The sequence below is a fragment of the Papio anubis genome, chromosome 12 (assembly GCF_008728515.1).
Source record: "Papio anubis isolate 15944 chromosome 12, Panubis1.0, whole genome shotgun sequence".
Classification (NCBI taxonomy): domain Eukaryota; kingdom Metazoa; phylum Chordata; class Mammalia; order Primates; family Cercopithecidae; genus Papio; species Papio anubis.
Window position 1 is genome coordinate 111,263,106 of NC_044987.1, and position 16,973 is coordinate 111,280,078.

Below are 16,973 nucleotides of genomic sequence, written 5' to 3' on the forward strand. Positions count from 1 at the left end.
CTGGGGCGCACACAATCGCACACCAAACGGCGTCGGGCGTCGGGTCTCAGTGCCAGGCTTGGCCGGAGGGGAATCTCTCGGCTTGCGCTTGCTCTGCGGTGGGCTGGATGGGCAGGTAGGGGGCGGGCTCCGGCGCTGGGACCCCGCTCCGGTGGCGCCTTGGCCCCGCCCCGCCCCGCCCTCCCTCCGCCTCATTGGCAGCCGCACGAGCGTCGGGGTTGCCAGGGAGACGGGTCGCTAAGCTGCGAGTCAGTGCGAACCCTAGCCAGTCGGCCTCCGGCGGAGGCAACGGGGGAGGCCAGAGGGCGGGCGGTGGAGCGCAGCGCGCGGCGGCGGTGCCCCAAGTGGGTGCCTCCTCCCGGCCCCGCACGGCCCCCCTCCCGGCGCGGGGGCAGGCCGGGGCGGGGGGCCCGGAGGCCCGCGCGGCTCCGACACCGTCGGGGCGGCCGGGGGGCAGCCGGGGCGGGGCGATGCCGGGCGGTGGCGGTGGTGGCGGCCCCGGCCGGGGCCCGTGACCATGGGCATCGCCGAGTCCACGCCGGATGAGCTGCCGTCGGACGCGGAGGAGCAGCTGCGCAGCGGCGAGCAGCAGCTGGAGCTGAGCGGGCGGCGGTTGCGGCGGCTGCCCAGCGCCGTGTGCGCTCTGAGCCGCCTGCAGAAGCTGTATGTTAGCGGCACGGGGCTGCGCGAGCTGCCCGAGGAGATCGAGGAGCTGCGCGAGCTGCGCATCCTGGCGCTGGACTTCAACAAGCTCGAGCGCCTGCCTGACGGCCTCTGCCGCCTACCGCGCCTCACGCGCCTCTACTTGGGCGGCAACCGGCTGCTGGCGCTGCCCGCCGACTTCGCGCAGTTGCAGAGCCTGCGCTGCCTCTGGATCGAGGGCAACTTCTTGCGGCGCTTCCCGCGGCCGCTGCTGCGCCTGGTGGCGCTGCAGTCGCTCCAGATGGGCGACAACCGGCTGCGCGCGCTGCCGGCGGAGCTGCCGCGCATGACGGGCTTGCGCGGCCTCTGGCTCTACGGCAACCGCTTCGAGGAGTTCCCGCCCGCGCTGCTGCGCATGGGCCGCCTGCACATCCTCGACCTCGACCGCAACCGCCTGGGCGGCTTCCCCGACCTGCACCCGCTGCGCGCGCTGCGCGTCTTCTCCTACGACCACAACCCCGTCACCGGGCCTCCGCGCGTCGCGGACACCGTGTTCCTCGTAGGCGAAGGCGCCGTCGAGCGCATGGCGGAGCGCGACGAGCCCACACACCGGCCTCCGCCCCGGCGCCCAGCGCGGGCCTTTGAGGATGAGGAGGAGGAAGACCTGCTCATAGGCGGCGCTGGTTCCCGGGCTCTGGGCGCCCCCAGGGGCAGCCTCCGCGCCCTGGAAGCCGCTCCAGGACTGGGCACCTGAGCCTATGTTCTGGCTGACGGGCTTCAGCCCCTCTGAGAGGAGGGGCTCTGGGAAGCTTTGGCTGCTTAGGCCTGCGGGACCGGCGGGCCCCTACTTGGGGCAATGGAGCGGCCACTTTTGGCGAGTTGCCGAGCATAGGCAGGGCAGGGGCGCATCTTCAGACACTCCTAGGTAGTGAGAGGACTGACTATCCCCTGGCTGATCTGTGGGCAATTGTCAGACCAAGAAGTCTGGGCTGGGTCCAGTCCCCGATGGAGCCACTGATAACAGAGGCGCCAGCTTCCACCTGGAACCAGGGTCACTGAGGGTTACAGAATCTTCACGTCTCGCTGAGTCTGGATGCAGGGCGCCCACCACCCTCCCTCCTTCTGGGGTTTGGGTCTCCTAGGCCCACCCTTTCTAGGGCAGGAACCGCTACCTCTGGGGTGGACTGCGTGCCTGTGTGGGGTCGGACTGCCCTTGGGAGGAGGGCCTGGCCCAGGAGCAGGGGCTTGGAGTGGGGCTGGTGCCCGGGATAGAAGTGGGAAACAGATGGGGGCCCCAGCACCGAAGCTGCCCTCACCCCTCCACCAGAGCTGAGTACATACCTCCCTCCCCGGCCCCCTGAGATTCGTATGGGGCACAGAAGGCAGGGGGTCACCCCCACCCTATTCTGTTCTCTTCTCCCAGCCTCCCAGCGTGTGCCTGGAATCTTGCTGGGAAGAGGGAGCTCCCCCTCCACTCCCCACCCCATAGCCTGAGCCTTCCAACTGTCAAGTTTGAAAAGAAGCCACCGTGCCTCCAGGGCCTCCTGCACCGCAGAGAGGGGCTCTCTGCTCTGGGAGGCTGCTCAGCGCCTCTCCCACAGCCTGCACTCTCCTTTCCCTTAAATGGGCACAGCCAGGGTGGCTGGCACGGGACTGGCACGCTGTACCTCCACTCCGTCACCAGGGACAGCCCCGAGGGGGTGAGGAAAGGGGCCTTGCTCTGCAATTCCCAGAGCCAGATCTTCCTCATCCAAGCAATAACGGAACGAGGGAGCCAGGGCCAAGGACACTCAGGGACACTGTTGGGGCCGGAGCCCCACATGGTAATGTTTTCTTTAGGGAGAAGAAAAAACAACTGGCTGTAAACATAAATTATATTTCTTGGAGAAAGAATGTGCATTTCCCATGTGCCTGTTTATTTATAATCCCTGGGAGCACCGGAACCCACTGCTGTGGGGACCCTGGACTCCCTCTGGCACTGCCCCCACCCCACGTACCTCCTGTTCCATGTCAGACTGACCCTGCCAGCTGTTGTGTGCTGTCTGGGGAACAAGTACTGTCGTCAGCAGTGGCGTTTGCCCCTCGAGGCTGCTGTCCTGTCTTGCGGAATCTCACTGCTTAATTCTGCAGAAGATTTTGTATGTTTTTGAATCACCCTCAAGCTGGGCTGATCGTTCTCTATTCTTTCACTGGCGCTGCCCCTCCACCCCCTCCATGACTCCATCTCTCTCGCTCTGTTTTCCTCTTTCTGTCTCTCTCCTTCTTAGTCTCTTTTTGCTCTGTTTTGGCATTTCTTTCTCCCCTTGTTCAGGAAAAGAATAACGATTTAAAGAAAGGAAGAAAGTTGTAAAACCCCAAGCCTGGAGGCCCATCTCATGGGAGAAGATCCTGCCAGGCCTTCATCACCATGGCAACAGGGGCATACCAGGCCAAAAGGTCAGGCCCTGCCCAGAAGCTCTGTGGGCACACGGGGCTGGGCCCTGGCTAAGGAGGAGGCTGGGCATGGATCTGGGGCAGTCAGCTTGCAAATGAGAGTGAAGGCCTTGAATGGACAGAAAGAGGAAGTGGGTGAGGAAGATCGGAGGCTGCCTCCTTCCCGAGGAGGAAGCAGGTCTGGGGCCTGGCTGCTGCAGACCTTGTCCCTCCCATAGCTCCCCCTATTGGGGTTCCGTCAGGGCCAGTGGGCCTTCCAGGGTCTGGAAACTTGGAGAAAGTAATTTGATGATCACTCAGGTGGGGTAAGAGCTGCAGCTGACTGGGCACTGTCCTCTTGACCTGCCACTTGTATCGCAGCATAGGGAAAATACCCCTGGGCCTGGAATCAGAAGACGGGTTCCAGGCCTAGTTCTGCTGTTGACCAAGTGATCTTGAGCAAGTCACGAACCCCTGGGCCTTAGCTTCTTCATCTGTACATGAGGAGTTGGGCTTATTTATTTACTTTTATTTTATTTTTTTCCAAGATGGAGTCTCTCTCTGTTGCCCAGGCTGGAGTGCAGCAGCACGATCTTGGCTCACTGCAACCTCTGTCTCCCATGTTCAAGCGGTTCTCCTGCCTCAGTCTCCTGAGTAGCTGGGATTACAGGTGCACACCACCACGCCCGGCTGATTTTTGTATTTTTAATAGAGACGGGGTTTCACCATGTTGGCCAGGCTAGTCTCGAACTCCTGACCTCAGGTGATCTGCCTGCCTCGGCCTCCCAAAGTGCTGGAATTACAGGCGTGAACCACTGCACCTGGCCCAAGGAATTGGGTTTATTTAGATCTGATGCTGCAGCTCAATACTTGATGCAAGGGGTTTGTCTACCTTCCTTTATGCAAACCTTAGACACAGGAGCAGGAGGGTGCAGAGGCAGCCATGGTCACTTGCAGTAACTATGTGCAAGATTTACTACTTGCAGTAAATTAGTGAGCTCAGGTCTCCTCCCTCTGTCTGGTCTGTTTCCCTGTACTTCATCCCCTGCTGCTCTCACCTGAGGACTCTAGGTTGGGGCAAAGTCCTGGCAACGAGTCCCCCTGGGACATCCTGAGGCACTCAGGGCCCTACCCTTTTGCTTTGTCAAACGTGGCACCCGCAGCCATGACTACTCGCCAGCTGAGCAGGAGCTCCCCCGAGGAATGGGAATGGGCTCTGTCCCGGGCTCTGCTACTCACTTGCTCTACACCCTCAGAAGCCAGTCCCTTCTGGAAAGTTTGAATGTGGTTAAATTGGGTACTGATGCCATAGAGCATGACTGAGGGTTTCTGTCTCCATGTGAGTAGGGGGGGAGCTACTGCCAGGGACAGCTGGGTGTCACAGCTCCCCTTGGTGACAGAGAGAGCACTGTATTAGGAGTCCTAGCATTCCCCCACCCACAACTTCCTGTGATTCCCACTTGGCCTCCGGGGAGCAGGGGGCAGGGGAGACTGGAAGGGACGCTTTAACAATGGGATGGGATGGATGGGCTGCCTCTGCGGTTCCCCACATCGTTCCGGGGCAGTCAGAAGTGGGCAGGCCATGGGGGAATAGGGTAGGGAAATTCCGCAAGAGTCATGTTTGTACCAGGGATTCAGGGGCAGAGGCCAAGGGAGCTGGCGGTCAGAGCAAGAAGCTTCCTTCCTGCTGTGGAACCAAGTGGAGGGAAAGGCAGAGGAGGCGGCAGGGCAAGAAACAGGGTGGGGAGGGCGAGTGACTCACCCATAAGCCGTGTGAGGACTCCCAACCCAGTGCTCACAGAAGAGCTGCGTGGTCCCTGGCTGGCAGTCAGGTCTGTGAGTGGAATGGCTGAGGACTGCACCTGTTCTTGAGGCCCCCGCCCCCACCAGCCTCCAGGCAAGCACCCCTGCTGGCCGGTGTGGCAGCGGAGACCCAAGGCTGAGCTTTTTCCAGCCTCGTGAATGCCATTCCTCACCCCCTTCCCACCCACCCTCATGGGACTCAGGAAAGGGGGAGAACAGGTTCTTGGAACTGGGGGCCCTACCCAGAAGTCCCTCCCTGCCTCCAGTGCCACCACACAGGCTTACTCAGCCATCTGTCCCAAAGCTTCCTCAAGACACCTGGCGCTCTTGTTCTGAAGATGAACATTTATTAGCACACCCGGGCGTGCCACAGGGAACACGTATGCAGACAGGGATCCCTGCCCAGGGGGCTCACAATCTAAACAAGACACGACACACACACACAGGACACAGACACGGGGAGCGGGGCGTCTTCACGGGAAACAGATGGTCAGGGAAGCCACGAGCGGGGGCATCGGCGTGCTCAAGCCTTGTCTTTCTGGTTGTCTTTGCGGGGGAGGGAGAGGAGCGCAGGACGTAACCCAGGATGGCCTTCCAGAAAGTAGCAGTATCTGGGGGGGACTCACAGGAGAAAGAAAACACCAGAGGGCGGTGGTCCCAGGTACAGGGAGAGGTGGGGGAGCATCTCAGATCAGGCGTGGATGAAGACAGACCCAGAGAAGTAAAAACAGAGGAAGGCAAAAAGTCCAGGGAAGGGCCCGAGCCAGCAGCAAGAGACTGCCACCTGTGCTGGGCCTGGGCTGTCTCTGACTTCAGGCTCCGTTTTCCGGGGCTGCTCTCACAGAGAAAGCCTGAACAGAAGGTCTGGCCAAGGGCGCCCCTGAGGCTACTTACCTGACCCCAGGGCTTCCTCCAATCTCTGGAACAGAGATCAGAAGGGATATCTAAACCAGGTTGCGGGAAACGAGAGACAGACAGCTTTGGGTGGGGTACTTAGTGCAGTTCCAGGAGGCAGCTGCTGGCCCCAGGTGCTGGGAGCAGGGGGCGGATGGGATGGCCCGCTTCACTCCTGGCAGGGCCAGGGGCCAGCAGGTGGACACATGACAACAGGGATGTGCTCGTTCCTTTTGTGCCTGTGTCTGAAACAGATGTAGCACCTTCCTTCTGAAGTACCCTGAGAGCTGCGGGGGCTCAGCTTCCCCTGGGCTGGGTGGGGAAGAAAGGGCAGGGGATGGGGATGGTTATTGCTTTGTCGTGGTCAGAAGAAACAGGTGGAAGGAAGAAAAGAGCTTGTTCAGGGCCACAGAGGCTGGAGAAGGGATTACAACCCAGCTTCCCACACCTCGGGCTGGAACCTGTTCTATTGAGTAGAAAAGACTTTTCTAATCCTAAAGAACGAAAGTAGAAGAGGGCTGAGAGAAGCCACAGTTCCAGCCAACAGACACAGAGCTCCTTATCTTTCCCTTTCCCACCTCAGGGACCAGGAAGGAGGCGCTGGCCTGATACTACAGTGGCCCCGTGGGTGGTGGTGGGAAAACTGGAGCGTCCCCCTTTGGTTTGTCTGAGCTGCCTTGAAGGGTGGTGAGGGTCCTCTGGGAACTGAGGGAGGGGACGTCAGGCTGGGTGACCCTGGAGGGCACCTCTGAGGCCTAGAGGACTCTACTCCCAAAAAGCTTTGCGTCAGGCCTGATCTGGGAGATGTAGCTGCCTCTCTGCTTTCTGGGAAGCCGGTGGGATCATATTCTATAGAGATCTGAGGATGGGCTGGACGCTCAGGAAGGGCCTGGTCACCAGTGAAGTCAAATCCCAAAGGTGACACACTGAGGGGGAGGCTCAGCCCCGGGGCCCCCATCCCCTTCACCCCACTGCCTCTGCCCCTGGGGAGGTGAGGGAGGGCTGGGACCCAAGGAGGAAACAGCCAAGGCCCTACTTTTTCACGATCCTTTATTAATCAGAACAGGCCTTGCCACAAAAAGCAGGACCCATTCCCACAAAAATATGATTTTGCAAAGAGGAAATCTTGCTGGCTTAGAGGGTACGTGTGGTGGAAAAATTTTGTATGGTTCTTTTTTCCTGTTTTTTTTTTTTTTCTTTAGTTTTTCTTCATTTCTCTTCGCTGCAAAATTTTTTTTTTTTTTTTTTTTTTTTTGGTGATGGTGGGTTTTTGTTTTGTTTTTTATAAAACATTTGCGCTCAAGGACATACAAACAGTGGCCACCGATCCCCACCCCTGGGGGACTCAGGGGAGGCCCCTGGCTTGTTTGTGGCTGTTTTCCTCTGTCCCTTTCCTGGCATCTGGTGCCGGAGGGCAGGTGTGGGGGTCCTGGGGCAGGTGGAATTTATACAGCAGTTTCGTGGGGAGATGGCCACAAGAAAGGAAACCAGGACAAGATAAGGACTAAGTCTAGGGCACCCACAAAGATGGCAGATGAGGCCCATGAAGGGGCCTGCGACACAGTGAAGAGACAGATGGGCCTGGGTTGGCCTCGGCTAGCTCTGGAGGCTCTGTGGGGGAGGGGCAGGTGGGCCTTGCTGTCAGGATTCGCTAATTACACTTTGCTCACGGGTAGCACCTTCTCTCTTGAGTCCTCCTGCCTTGACCCTCAGGTCAGGTGATGGTGGCCTCACAACCTCCCCTGTGAGGTAGGTGAAGTATTATTACCATCATATTACAGATGGGGAAACTGAGGCCCAGGGAGTGCGGGTGACTTGCCCAAAGTCCTGGGATGGTGACAGGGCTCCAAGTGCCCTCCACCCTCAAGTTCCCCCATTCCCTGCTCTCCTATCACCCTAGACCACCCCTGCCCCATCCCATACCACCCTTGCCTCCCGTGCTAGCCTACTCAGCCCTTGGCCCACCGCCCCGACATAGCATCCCAGAGCTCCACCTGCACGTGGGGGGGTGGGGAAGCCCAAGCCTGGTAGCCAATGTGCCTGGATGGGGTCTGGTTGGGAAAAGACCTCTGCCAGGAGATGCTCTCTGCATAGGATTGGCTAAGAGCTCCATGGGCGGGGCTCGGGAAAAGGTGGAGCCATTGCCCCGCCCACTCGATACAAGTTGGTTGGATTCCCAGGGGGCTCCCTAGCAGGCGAAGGGGCCTGGGAGGCGGGGGCTCGCTCACTGGGCAGTCTTCCGCGGGGCAGGCGGGTGGTGGTGGGGGGACCGGAAACCGAGGCGGATCCAAGGGAGGGGTGGAGAAGGGCAGATCCCCTCCTCCACTCAAAACTTCCCACCACGCCCTCTCCCACATCCACGTGGCCTCGGGGTCGCTGCCCTCCCGTCCCTGCTGGGGGCCGCTCCCCAGCCCGCCAAAGAGGAGGGTGCAGTTGGGGCCGACCCCATTTTAAGCAAAGCTACAATATAGAAACATTTGGATTTACAAGGAACGTGGGTGACTATTTGCTTTACATTAGCATTCTTCACTCTACAAAACGATTCACCTACTATGTATGATGTTCTTCCAGATCCCAGGGAGAGGAAATGGTGGGGGTGTGAGATTCAATTTAAGAAAATTTCGCTATGGGCAAAAGGCGACCCGTCTACACTGCAGCAAGCAGAATGCTCAGCTCAAGGGGAAGCCGACCGAAGGAAAATGGTTCCCAAATGCCTATGCTCTCCCCACGCCCTGGATGTGGGGACCCTATCCAGAGTCCCCTTCTTCTCTTTGGGGTGTCACAGGCCCATCCGGGGTGGAACTGTGGGCTGACCAAGCCACAGACTGTAGGGGCTTGGCGCCACCTGGCGGTGGTTCTTGGAATGTCAGGCCCAGGCTCATGGACCCCCAGGTTTGGAGGCTTTGTCACCAGCTGGGTCTTTTATCAATACCAGGACCAGCGTGGGGATGAGAGGGCTTAAGCAGGGATCAGCCTGAAATCTGCCATCTCCAGGGGGAAGCCAGTTCTAGTCTCATCAGTGGCTGAGGCAGAGAAACCACGGCTTCTTTGTGTGTGGCAACCTCAGAACTCTCAGAACCTTCGTCTTCTCCCTGCCTCCTTTCCCTGCACTGTGAGTGAGCCAGGCAGAAGGAGCTGCTCCCGGGGACCAGGGAGTGGGGAGGGTGGGAAGACAGTCCTGGAGAAGATCAGGTGATGGAAGATCAGAGACCACGCACGATGAGAGGGAATGAATGGAAGGCCTACAAGCATCGGGGGATGAAGGGGTGAGGAAAGAAGGGTGGGGGTCTGCACAGGCAGGGAGAGACGAGGAAGGGCAGGGAAGCTGGAAAGCATGGAGAATAGGGCAGATGTGGCTGTGTATGAGGTGTGGGAAGCTGGCGGGGGGTCTTTTGATGAAGGAGTTAGGGCAAAGCTAGTCAGGGCTCAGGACCCCTTGAGAAGGAAGGGAGATGAGTCCTGGTGGAATGCTATGCACACAGTAGGTGCCTAAAAGGTGTCAGTCAGTGTTCAAGAGATGAAATTGCTGAAAAAGGAGCTATTTCAGATTCTGAGCAGAAGGGGGCACCAAGGGGAGAAGGGGAGGAGATGGGGGGATGGCAGGAGGCAGCCCGGCTCTCAGCCCAGCTCCAGCATCTGCCGCTCTTCTGTTCCTGACTGCTGCCTCACCCTACCCCACTCAGCCCTACGGGCCTCTCCTCTCACACTCCTGGCCTCCAACCCTGCCTGGCCTTCACGAAACCTGCCTTCTCCGCATAGTCCTCCGCACTTCCAGGCCTCTGTCCCCACGCACACACACAATGGACACAACACAAGTACAAAGGGCCGCGGCTCCAGGACCCAGGAGCGGGCTAGATACTGTCTTCGGCATTCAGGGCCCAGCCGGCACCTGAAACTGCCCTGGGGACGGGCCTCTCCTGGCCAGACTGGGGCCAAACGCCTCAGCCTCCCCTCCCCTGGGTCCACCTCGGGGGCTGGACAGGGAGTGGCCTCTCTCCACTCCAGGTGCTGCCTTAAAGAAAACGGGGGACCATGCCCACCTGGCGGGCCTCTGGAGGGGTCTGCCTGTCTGGCCGTCTGGCTCTCGAGGTCCCCCAACTTCTTTAGTATTAGTAAGTCAGGAAGAAAAGGGGCAAAGCAGGAAAATGCCTCCCAGAGCCCCTTCCCCCAAGCTGGACCGTGGGGGACGGGGCTGGTACTTCCTAGACACGGGGCCCAGTTGAGTCCTGGGACCCCTCCCTGGCTGAGCCCTCAGGGTCCTCCCCTCCCTATGGCAGGGGGCTCAGGCCGGGCGTTGTGCATAAAGTGGTGAGGGCATGATGGGGACCCGGGCCCTCGGCCCCCTGGGCCTCCCTTGGCCCCACTCAGGCCTTCAGCTGGTGCCACTGGGCCACGGGCTGCCGGGGACGGGCAATCATGTCCTTCCAGTGCTTCACCTCCCCTGGCCCGCTCTTCCAGGACAGGTAGATCTGGGGAGAAAGGGGAGAGGATGGCATTGGCACAGGCTCCAGGGCACTGGCCCTTTCCCCCACAGGGGTGACACCCCAACTCCACCATGATACCCTAGCCTGTGGCCCCCCAACCTCCACATGCTGTGACAACCTACTCCACAGAGGCGCCCTCCTCCCTCCCCGGCCAGCCTGATCTATTTTCCTGGTTGTCTACCCCCACACCTCCAAGTCTGGGCACGCCTGGCCTCTTGGAATTAGACTGCCAACCTACTTTGCAGTGGGGTCTGGAAGGTGGGGGTGGAGGCAGATCGTCTCCACGGCCTTCCCTGCCCTATCTGTTGGGTGCTGTCCAGCCCCCGTTAATTATAATTGTTCCCAGCTCCTGGGCACTCGCTGCATGTGAGTACTGAGCTAGGGACTTATACACACAGATCATCCAATCCTACAACTGCGAGGTAGGGTTATACGATCATCTCCATTTTTCAGATGGCGAAACTAAGGTACAAAGAGGTAAGAGACTTACCCACAGTCACAGTGTTTATAAGTGGCGCAGAGGGACTGAAATCCAGGTCTTTGGAGCTCTACGCTACCGGCCTAATCCTGCTTCACAGCCTCACGGTGCTGCATGCATGAATCCCCCCGGAACCCCCAGGATGGGCCCCGCTGACCTCAGCTTTGGGACTTGGGGGCGATTAAGAGTATGAGCATTGCCCCCATTGCAACCTCAGCCCAGCATGATACCTACAGCCTTGGATGATGCCAGGCAGACAAGGGGCACTCTTGGCTTCCAGGGGCTGAGCAGGAGCCGGGAGTCAGAAGGATTCAGAGATCCTTGGGCTCCATAAGTTACCCAGGCCAAAGTGAGAACAAATCCACGTTTGCTTTGGTTCAGCCAACAGAAGGTAGGACTGTTTCAAAAGGAGCCCTAATCGGTATCTAAGGGACACCCAACTCCAAAAGGCTAAGCTTCAAAAGAACATCAAAGTAGATATGGTCACTTGGCCTTTGGGCTGAGCTGGTCAAAGGGGCATCGGCGGGACCTGAACCCTGGCCAGGCAGGGGCGCATACTCTCTCTGGAGTATAAGTGGCAATGTCCTGGGGAGTTGTCCCACCTGTGACCACAGATTGGCCAGTCATACTCCCCGTGCCATACCCGATGGCAGGCAGGGCTAGCTCTCCTCTTTCAGGCCAGACTGCCTCCTTTACCCCAGCAGGTGAGTTCTCCATTCCCATCTGTCTGAGGGTTGCCTCCAACTCAGCTCCCTTCCCTGTGGGTATCCAGTCCCCCTTTCCCTTTCCCCTACACAGGGTAATGCCCAGGTGTGTGCCCCTCACTCACTCCTGGCATCTCCCCTTCTCCCATGACTGCCCTGAGCACTGGTTCCTCACATGGTCCTGGTCAAACCGCCCTGCCTGAATGGATATACATGCCCCTTTATTATCATACTAGCTAACATGCGTTCCAAGTCCTATGCTGTTTAGTGAGCTGTTTAGCTCACCTGTGCGATCTTACTTAATCCTCCCAGCGCATTGTGAGGGTAGGACCGTCCTACTCTCGTTTTGAGAGGAGAAAATGAGGCTCAGAGAGGTTACAGCCTTAAAAAGTAAGGCTAGGATTTGGACCAAGGCTATCTGACTCTCAAGCCCATTCTCTCAACACTAAACCATAAATAAACACAGAAAGAGACATTTTAAGGTAGAAACATGGAAGGGCTTATGTCACAGAATCCCATCCTGGGAAAACTCAAGGTCAGGTATGAATTTTTTGGTTATGTGATATGAAGAGATCACTTTTTTTTTTTTTCCAGGCAGAGTTTTGCTCTGTTGCCCAGGCTAGAGTACAGTCTTGCAATCTTGGCTCACTGTAACCTCTGCAGTTCAAGGGATTCTCCTATCACAGCCTCCTGAGTAGCTGGGATTACAGGCACCCGCCACCACGCCCAGCTAATTTTTGTATTTCTAGTAGAGATGGGGTTTCACCATGTTGGTCAGGCTGGGCTCGAACTCCCGACCTCAGGTGATCCACCCGCCTCGGCCTCCCAAAGTGCTGGGATTACAGGCGTGAGCCACTGTGCCCGGCCAACTTTCTACGAGAAGAACATCCACATGCCTCAAGCAATTCTTACACCACCCTGTAAAGCTCTACAGGGACAGTACTAGTTGCTCCATTTTACAGATGAGAACACTAAAGCTTGGAGGGGCCAAGCCACTGGCCCAAGGTTATACGGTTTATCTGAAGATGGGATGGGAACTAAAACGAGGTCTTCGGAGTCTGATCGCAGCTCCCAGCGCTGCCCCACGCAGCTCACCCTGTGTAGACAGGACCCCGGGAAATACTGCCCCAATGTCATCATCCTGTCCAGAAAACCTTTCTTTTGAGATCCAGGCCATTCCTCTCTTGCACTACTTCTTTCCCTGCCCGCTGGTGGTCTGTCCTAAGCTGACCTACCCATAGGAGGACGCTTAGAGAGGAATCCTTGCGAGGGGGTCATCTCACACCCTTATTTTCAGATGAAGAAACAGAGGCCTGAGAGGGGAGGAGACTGATCCCAGTCTCTCCTGGTGTCCAGCCTGTGCCCACTACCCCCACTGCTTCTTTTAAGGAACGGAGCCTCGCTGGTACCAGCTGCGTGCACCACACCACCTGCCTCGCCCCTACCTTGCCGATGACGTCATTGCGGCTGAGCCTGTCCTTGTCCATGACGGTGATAATGATGGTCGTCTCCCTCAGCTTCTCCGTGGGGATATCGAAGGCGAAGGACTCATTGAAGATGGGGTTCAGGTTCCTCTTCATCGTCACCGTCTTCTTCTTCTCCACCCGCTTGTCCTTGTACATCAGCCACACCTTCACGTAGGGGTCTGGGGGAGGGAGTGGGGAAGGGTTAGAGGGACCGTGGGAGAGGGACTTCCTAGGATCCCTTTCCCCTTCCAGGAATGGAAGCTGAGGCAGGAGGGCCGTGTGCTTTCCCCAGAGGCAAGGAGAGACCCAGGCAAGAACAAGAGGGACCTGGGAGAATCAGCAGATGGACCTTAGCAATCACCTGGGCCCTCCTGTTACTACCAACGAGGAAACTGAGCCCCAGAGAGGCCAGGTCTTGTCCAAAATCTCAGACAAGTAGCATCAGAGCTGGGGATAGAACCCAGGTCTTCCCACAATGTTCCCTTTCTTCCTGATTCTGGGAAGAACAGAGTCCAGGATGATGCTGACATCTTGACTCTTGAACAGAGTCCAAGATGAGGGTGCTCCAAAGGGGGCCCCCAAGGCCTCTAGGGTAAGGAGTGAGGACTGGAGGTGGGGGTGTGGCGGGTTGGGGTGAGCACCGCTGCAGACCCTGCTCTCCACATCCAGTGTAACCCTTGTGTCACCAGCACATCCCCGGCCCGCCCGTCCTCTGCTGGAGGAGCCCCGCACCTGATGTGCCCCCGATGTCCATGGCTTTGAGGTTCCGGGCTTTGATGATGTTCACGATGATGGAGTTGGCAGAGGGGTTGTAGCAGAGAGACAAGAGCAGCTCCCCTCGGCTCCCCTGGGAGGCACAACAGGAGGGGTGTGGGGAACTAGGCTAGCAGAGCTCTCTGATTGGTCCAGCTGCCCCCAGGCCCCCTCTACCCTGACCTTGGCGCTTACCCATGCCCCTGTCTGTCACCTCTGTCTCACTCTGTCTCCCCTCCTCTGGCAGGTGTGTGTACTGCCCCTCCCAGGTCCACCATCTCCTCTCTGTTCCCTGAACACAGCCCTAGGTTCCTTCTTACAGATCGGGTGAGTCCCCCCCAAGTGCCAAGCACCAGTGCTCTGACTACTAGTGAGGACTGAGCTCCATCAGGCCTGCCCATCTGCACCCTCTCCCACAGCCCTCCTGGCCTTTCTAAGGTTGACGAGGGTCTGGGACCAGATCTCCCAGCCCTGCCCTGCTGCCTGTCCAGTTAAGGCCCACCCATGGGGCCTTACACTCCCATCGCTGCATGGCTTCAGATCCTTCCAGAAGGTCTGCATCTGGGTCAGGTCCACCTTGTTAAGGGGGATGGACACCTCCCCGATGGGGTCGTTGCGGCTGAAGCGGTCGTAGTCCAGCACTTGGAGGTAGAGGATCCTCTGCACCACCTTCTCATAGGGAAAACCTGGGGGTATAGATGGGTGCGAGTGAAGAGGGGCACAGAGGGGCCACATGGGGCCCGGGAGGCAAGGAAGGCCCTGGGAAGAGGAGGCAGGCCCTGTGCCCTCCCGCTGCCACCCCACCGGGCCAGCAGGCACACTGGATTGCAATTAGACCTTACTGAAGTGCTAGCAAGAACTGTCACCGTCTCATGGGATTCCCTCAACAATTCTCCAAGGTGAATGGCATCTCGTCCATCTTACAGATGAGGCTCAGACGGCTTAAAGTACTTGCCCAGAGTCCCAGTTAGTAAAGAGTAGAACTGCGATCATCCATTCACCCATGCACCTTGTGTCCATCTCAGTGGCTGAGCAGCCGCTGCCAATTGTCCCGAGGCAGGTCTGGGCAAGTGGCTCTGCCTAGGTGGCCACAGCTGCCAGTACGCAGGCCCCAGGAGGACTCAGGGCAGAGGGACATGGGGAAGCATCAGTGGGAGGGAAAAGGCAAAGGCATAGAAGCAGGAGGTGACAAGTGTCCTGTGACTCGGCACCCCTCCTCCCACCTGTGCTTCCGTCCTTCTTCCCACAGCGTCCCCTTCTCTACTGCCACCTCCCTCGTCCAAGCCGCCGGCACCTCTTGCCTAGGCAGCTGCAAGCATCTCCAAACCGCCCTCCCCGCATCCACGCTTTCTCCTACCGTCCATTCTCAATGCGGCAGCCAGAGAGATCTTTTAAAAATAGAAATTCCATCATGATGTGCTCCTGCTTAAAGCCTTTCAATGGTTCCCAGTGCACTTAGAATAAAAGCCGGGCACCCTACCTTGGCTTCAAGTCCTTCCACAATTTGGCCCGGCTGTCCTCTCCCTGCTTGGCTTGTGACCGCTCTTCACTCAATGACTGGGCTCCAGCCACATCGGCCTCCTTCCTGGCCCTTCAACACCCTACTCCTCCCGCCTCGGGGCCGGGCGCACACTGGCCCCACCATGCGCCCCCCTTCTGGCTACTCTCATCCTTCAAGTCTCAGTATCCTTCCTGGCACCCCAGACAGTGTTGGATCCCGTTATACGCTCTAGCACCTTTTCTTCCGCGAAACATATCACACACGGTAATAGATTTCTCTGTCTCTTTCCCTGATTTTTGTCTGGCTTTCCCGGAAGGCAAGGATTCCCAGAAAGGCCTCTCTGTTACCAACCACTGGATCTCGGTGTCTAACACCGTTTCTGGCACATAGTAGGCACTCGATACATATTTGTTAAGTGAATGCATAATTGAACAGATGAATCAATGCCAATGAAATGGCCTGATGGAGCAGCAGGACTGTGCTGAGGTGAAGTGGCAGCTAAGGTCAGAGGGAGAGGAGCAGACGGGGCTTGCATGAGGGGGCCAGGTGAAGGTCTGAAGCCAGGAGTCATGAGCTCTTGGGAGGCTTAGTCAGAGGTGGGGCTGGCCCAGGAGGTGCAGGGGGCACAGGCCAGCCCAGAGGTCTGAGGTGAGGAGATTCTGAACCCGGGTGTGAGCAGGATGGAGGACGCCTGGAACCTAAGCCTGGCTGGTGCAGAAGATGAAGGGAAGGAGGAGCCCCGGAGGATTCCAGCACCTCCCCCCAGAGACTCTGGAAGCACCGAGGAGCTCCGACAGGAGCAGGTGAGTGGGAAAAGGAGACGCTCTGAATTTGTTCAGGGTCCTTTTCCTCATATTGTGGGAAGCTGTGTCCTGCTTATTTCAGAGTCCCCTATGGACCTTGCCCAGGCATCAATTCAGGTAAAATGCACGAGGACAAGTGTTCTGGGAATATTGGAAGCTCCAAGAAGTCGCTGCACCCCAGTCAGCTCTCATCAACACCAGAGGAGGCAGGCTCCTAGCTGGCAAATTCCTGCTCATCCATCAGAACCCATTTTGAATAGTCCCTCTTCTGGGAAATTTTCTTCACCACCATCAAAGGGAGCTCATACTGGCTTCCTGCAGCTCCTGTCATGCTGCGTGTGGCTGGCTTATCTACATATCTGTGTCTCCATTAGGCCAGAAATGCCTTGAGGGCCATAACGGTGCCTCATTCTTTTCTACACCCCCGAAACCTAGAAGAGTGCCCAGCTCGTGGTTGTTGCTGGGCACGTGCTCGTGGAAGAGACTGGAGGATTGGAGTTCTGCTCAAAACCTTCGCCCTGCCAGCTGGCTACCTATACCTCCAGACAGCTGAACCTCTCGCTGGTTGAGCCATCTCTAACCTGGCCCTCGTGGTGCCTGCAAAGGAGGGCATCCAGAAGCACACGGACACTCACTGCTCACCCTCAGTGCCATTTAGTGGGTGACCTGGCTGTCACCTTGCAGAAGAGGTGGGGTGCTAAGTGGGTGGGACGGCAGGTGGGGAAAGGTCCCTGGGATACACGGTGAAGATTCTGGAAGGCTAGGGCTTGGGGCAGCTGGAGTAGGGATCTACTCCCCCTGGATGAATGGGGAGCCATTGGCAAAGGGTTACAGCTTCTCTAAGCGGGGTCCTAGCACCCAAAGGCCCTGGGATAGAAATCACTGCTTAATCGCATGCCCAGCTTCCTGGTTACCTTGAATCCTCAGAGATAAGAGATAAAGACCGGCCTTCAGAGGGGGCTTGCAGGAGAGAGAAAGGACATTTGTCTCCGCGGCCTCCAGGCATGGTTCAGAGCTGTTGTTCCTGTCCCAT

General features: G+C 58.0%; 2 protein-coding genes across 9 annotated transcripts in view; one reads left to right on the forward strand and one right to left on the reverse strand.

Moving 5' to 3' along the window:
• Positions 1-272: 272 nt before the first annotated feature.
• LRRC10B (leucine rich repeat containing 10B) lies at positions 273-2,535 on the forward strand. Its single transcript, XM_003909727.3, has one exon. It carries the CDS (start codon positions 518-520, stop codon positions 1,394-1,396), a length of 879 nt encoding a protein of 292 aa, XP_003909776.1. The 5' UTR covers positions 273-517; the 3' UTR covers positions 1,397-2,535.
• Positions 2,536-5,184: 2,649 nt separating this feature from the next.
• Positions 5,185-16,973, reverse strand: part of SYT7 (synaptotagmin 7) — a 66,068-nt gene continuing 54,279 nt past the window's right edge. For 5 of the 8 annotated variants that reach the window (XM_009185876.3, XM_009185877.3, XM_009185879.3 and 2 more), the window contains 4 exons: positions 14,153-14,322; positions 13,616-13,730; positions 12,863-13,062; positions 5,188-10,220 (listed from right to left, as the gene is read on the reverse strand). In XM_009185876.3, the coding sequence (XP_009184140.1) occupies positions 10,116-10,220; positions 12,863-13,062; positions 13,616-13,730; positions 14,153-14,322 (590 nt within the window). In that variant the 3' untranslated portion in view covers positions 5,188-10,115. Of the gene's footprint in view, positions 10,221-12,862; positions 13,063-13,615; positions 13,731-14,152; positions 14,323-16,973 lie in introns of all 8 variants that reach the window. The other 3 variants (XM_003909725.4, XM_003909726.4, XM_009185884.3) reach the window with 1 other exon arrangement.

Bases quoted from the DNA above. Each gene is read 5' to 3' on its own strand.
- LRRC10B (XM_003909727.3), top strand. From the start codon at position 518: ATGGGCATCGCCGAGTCCACGCCGGATGAGCTGCCGTCGGACGCGGAG.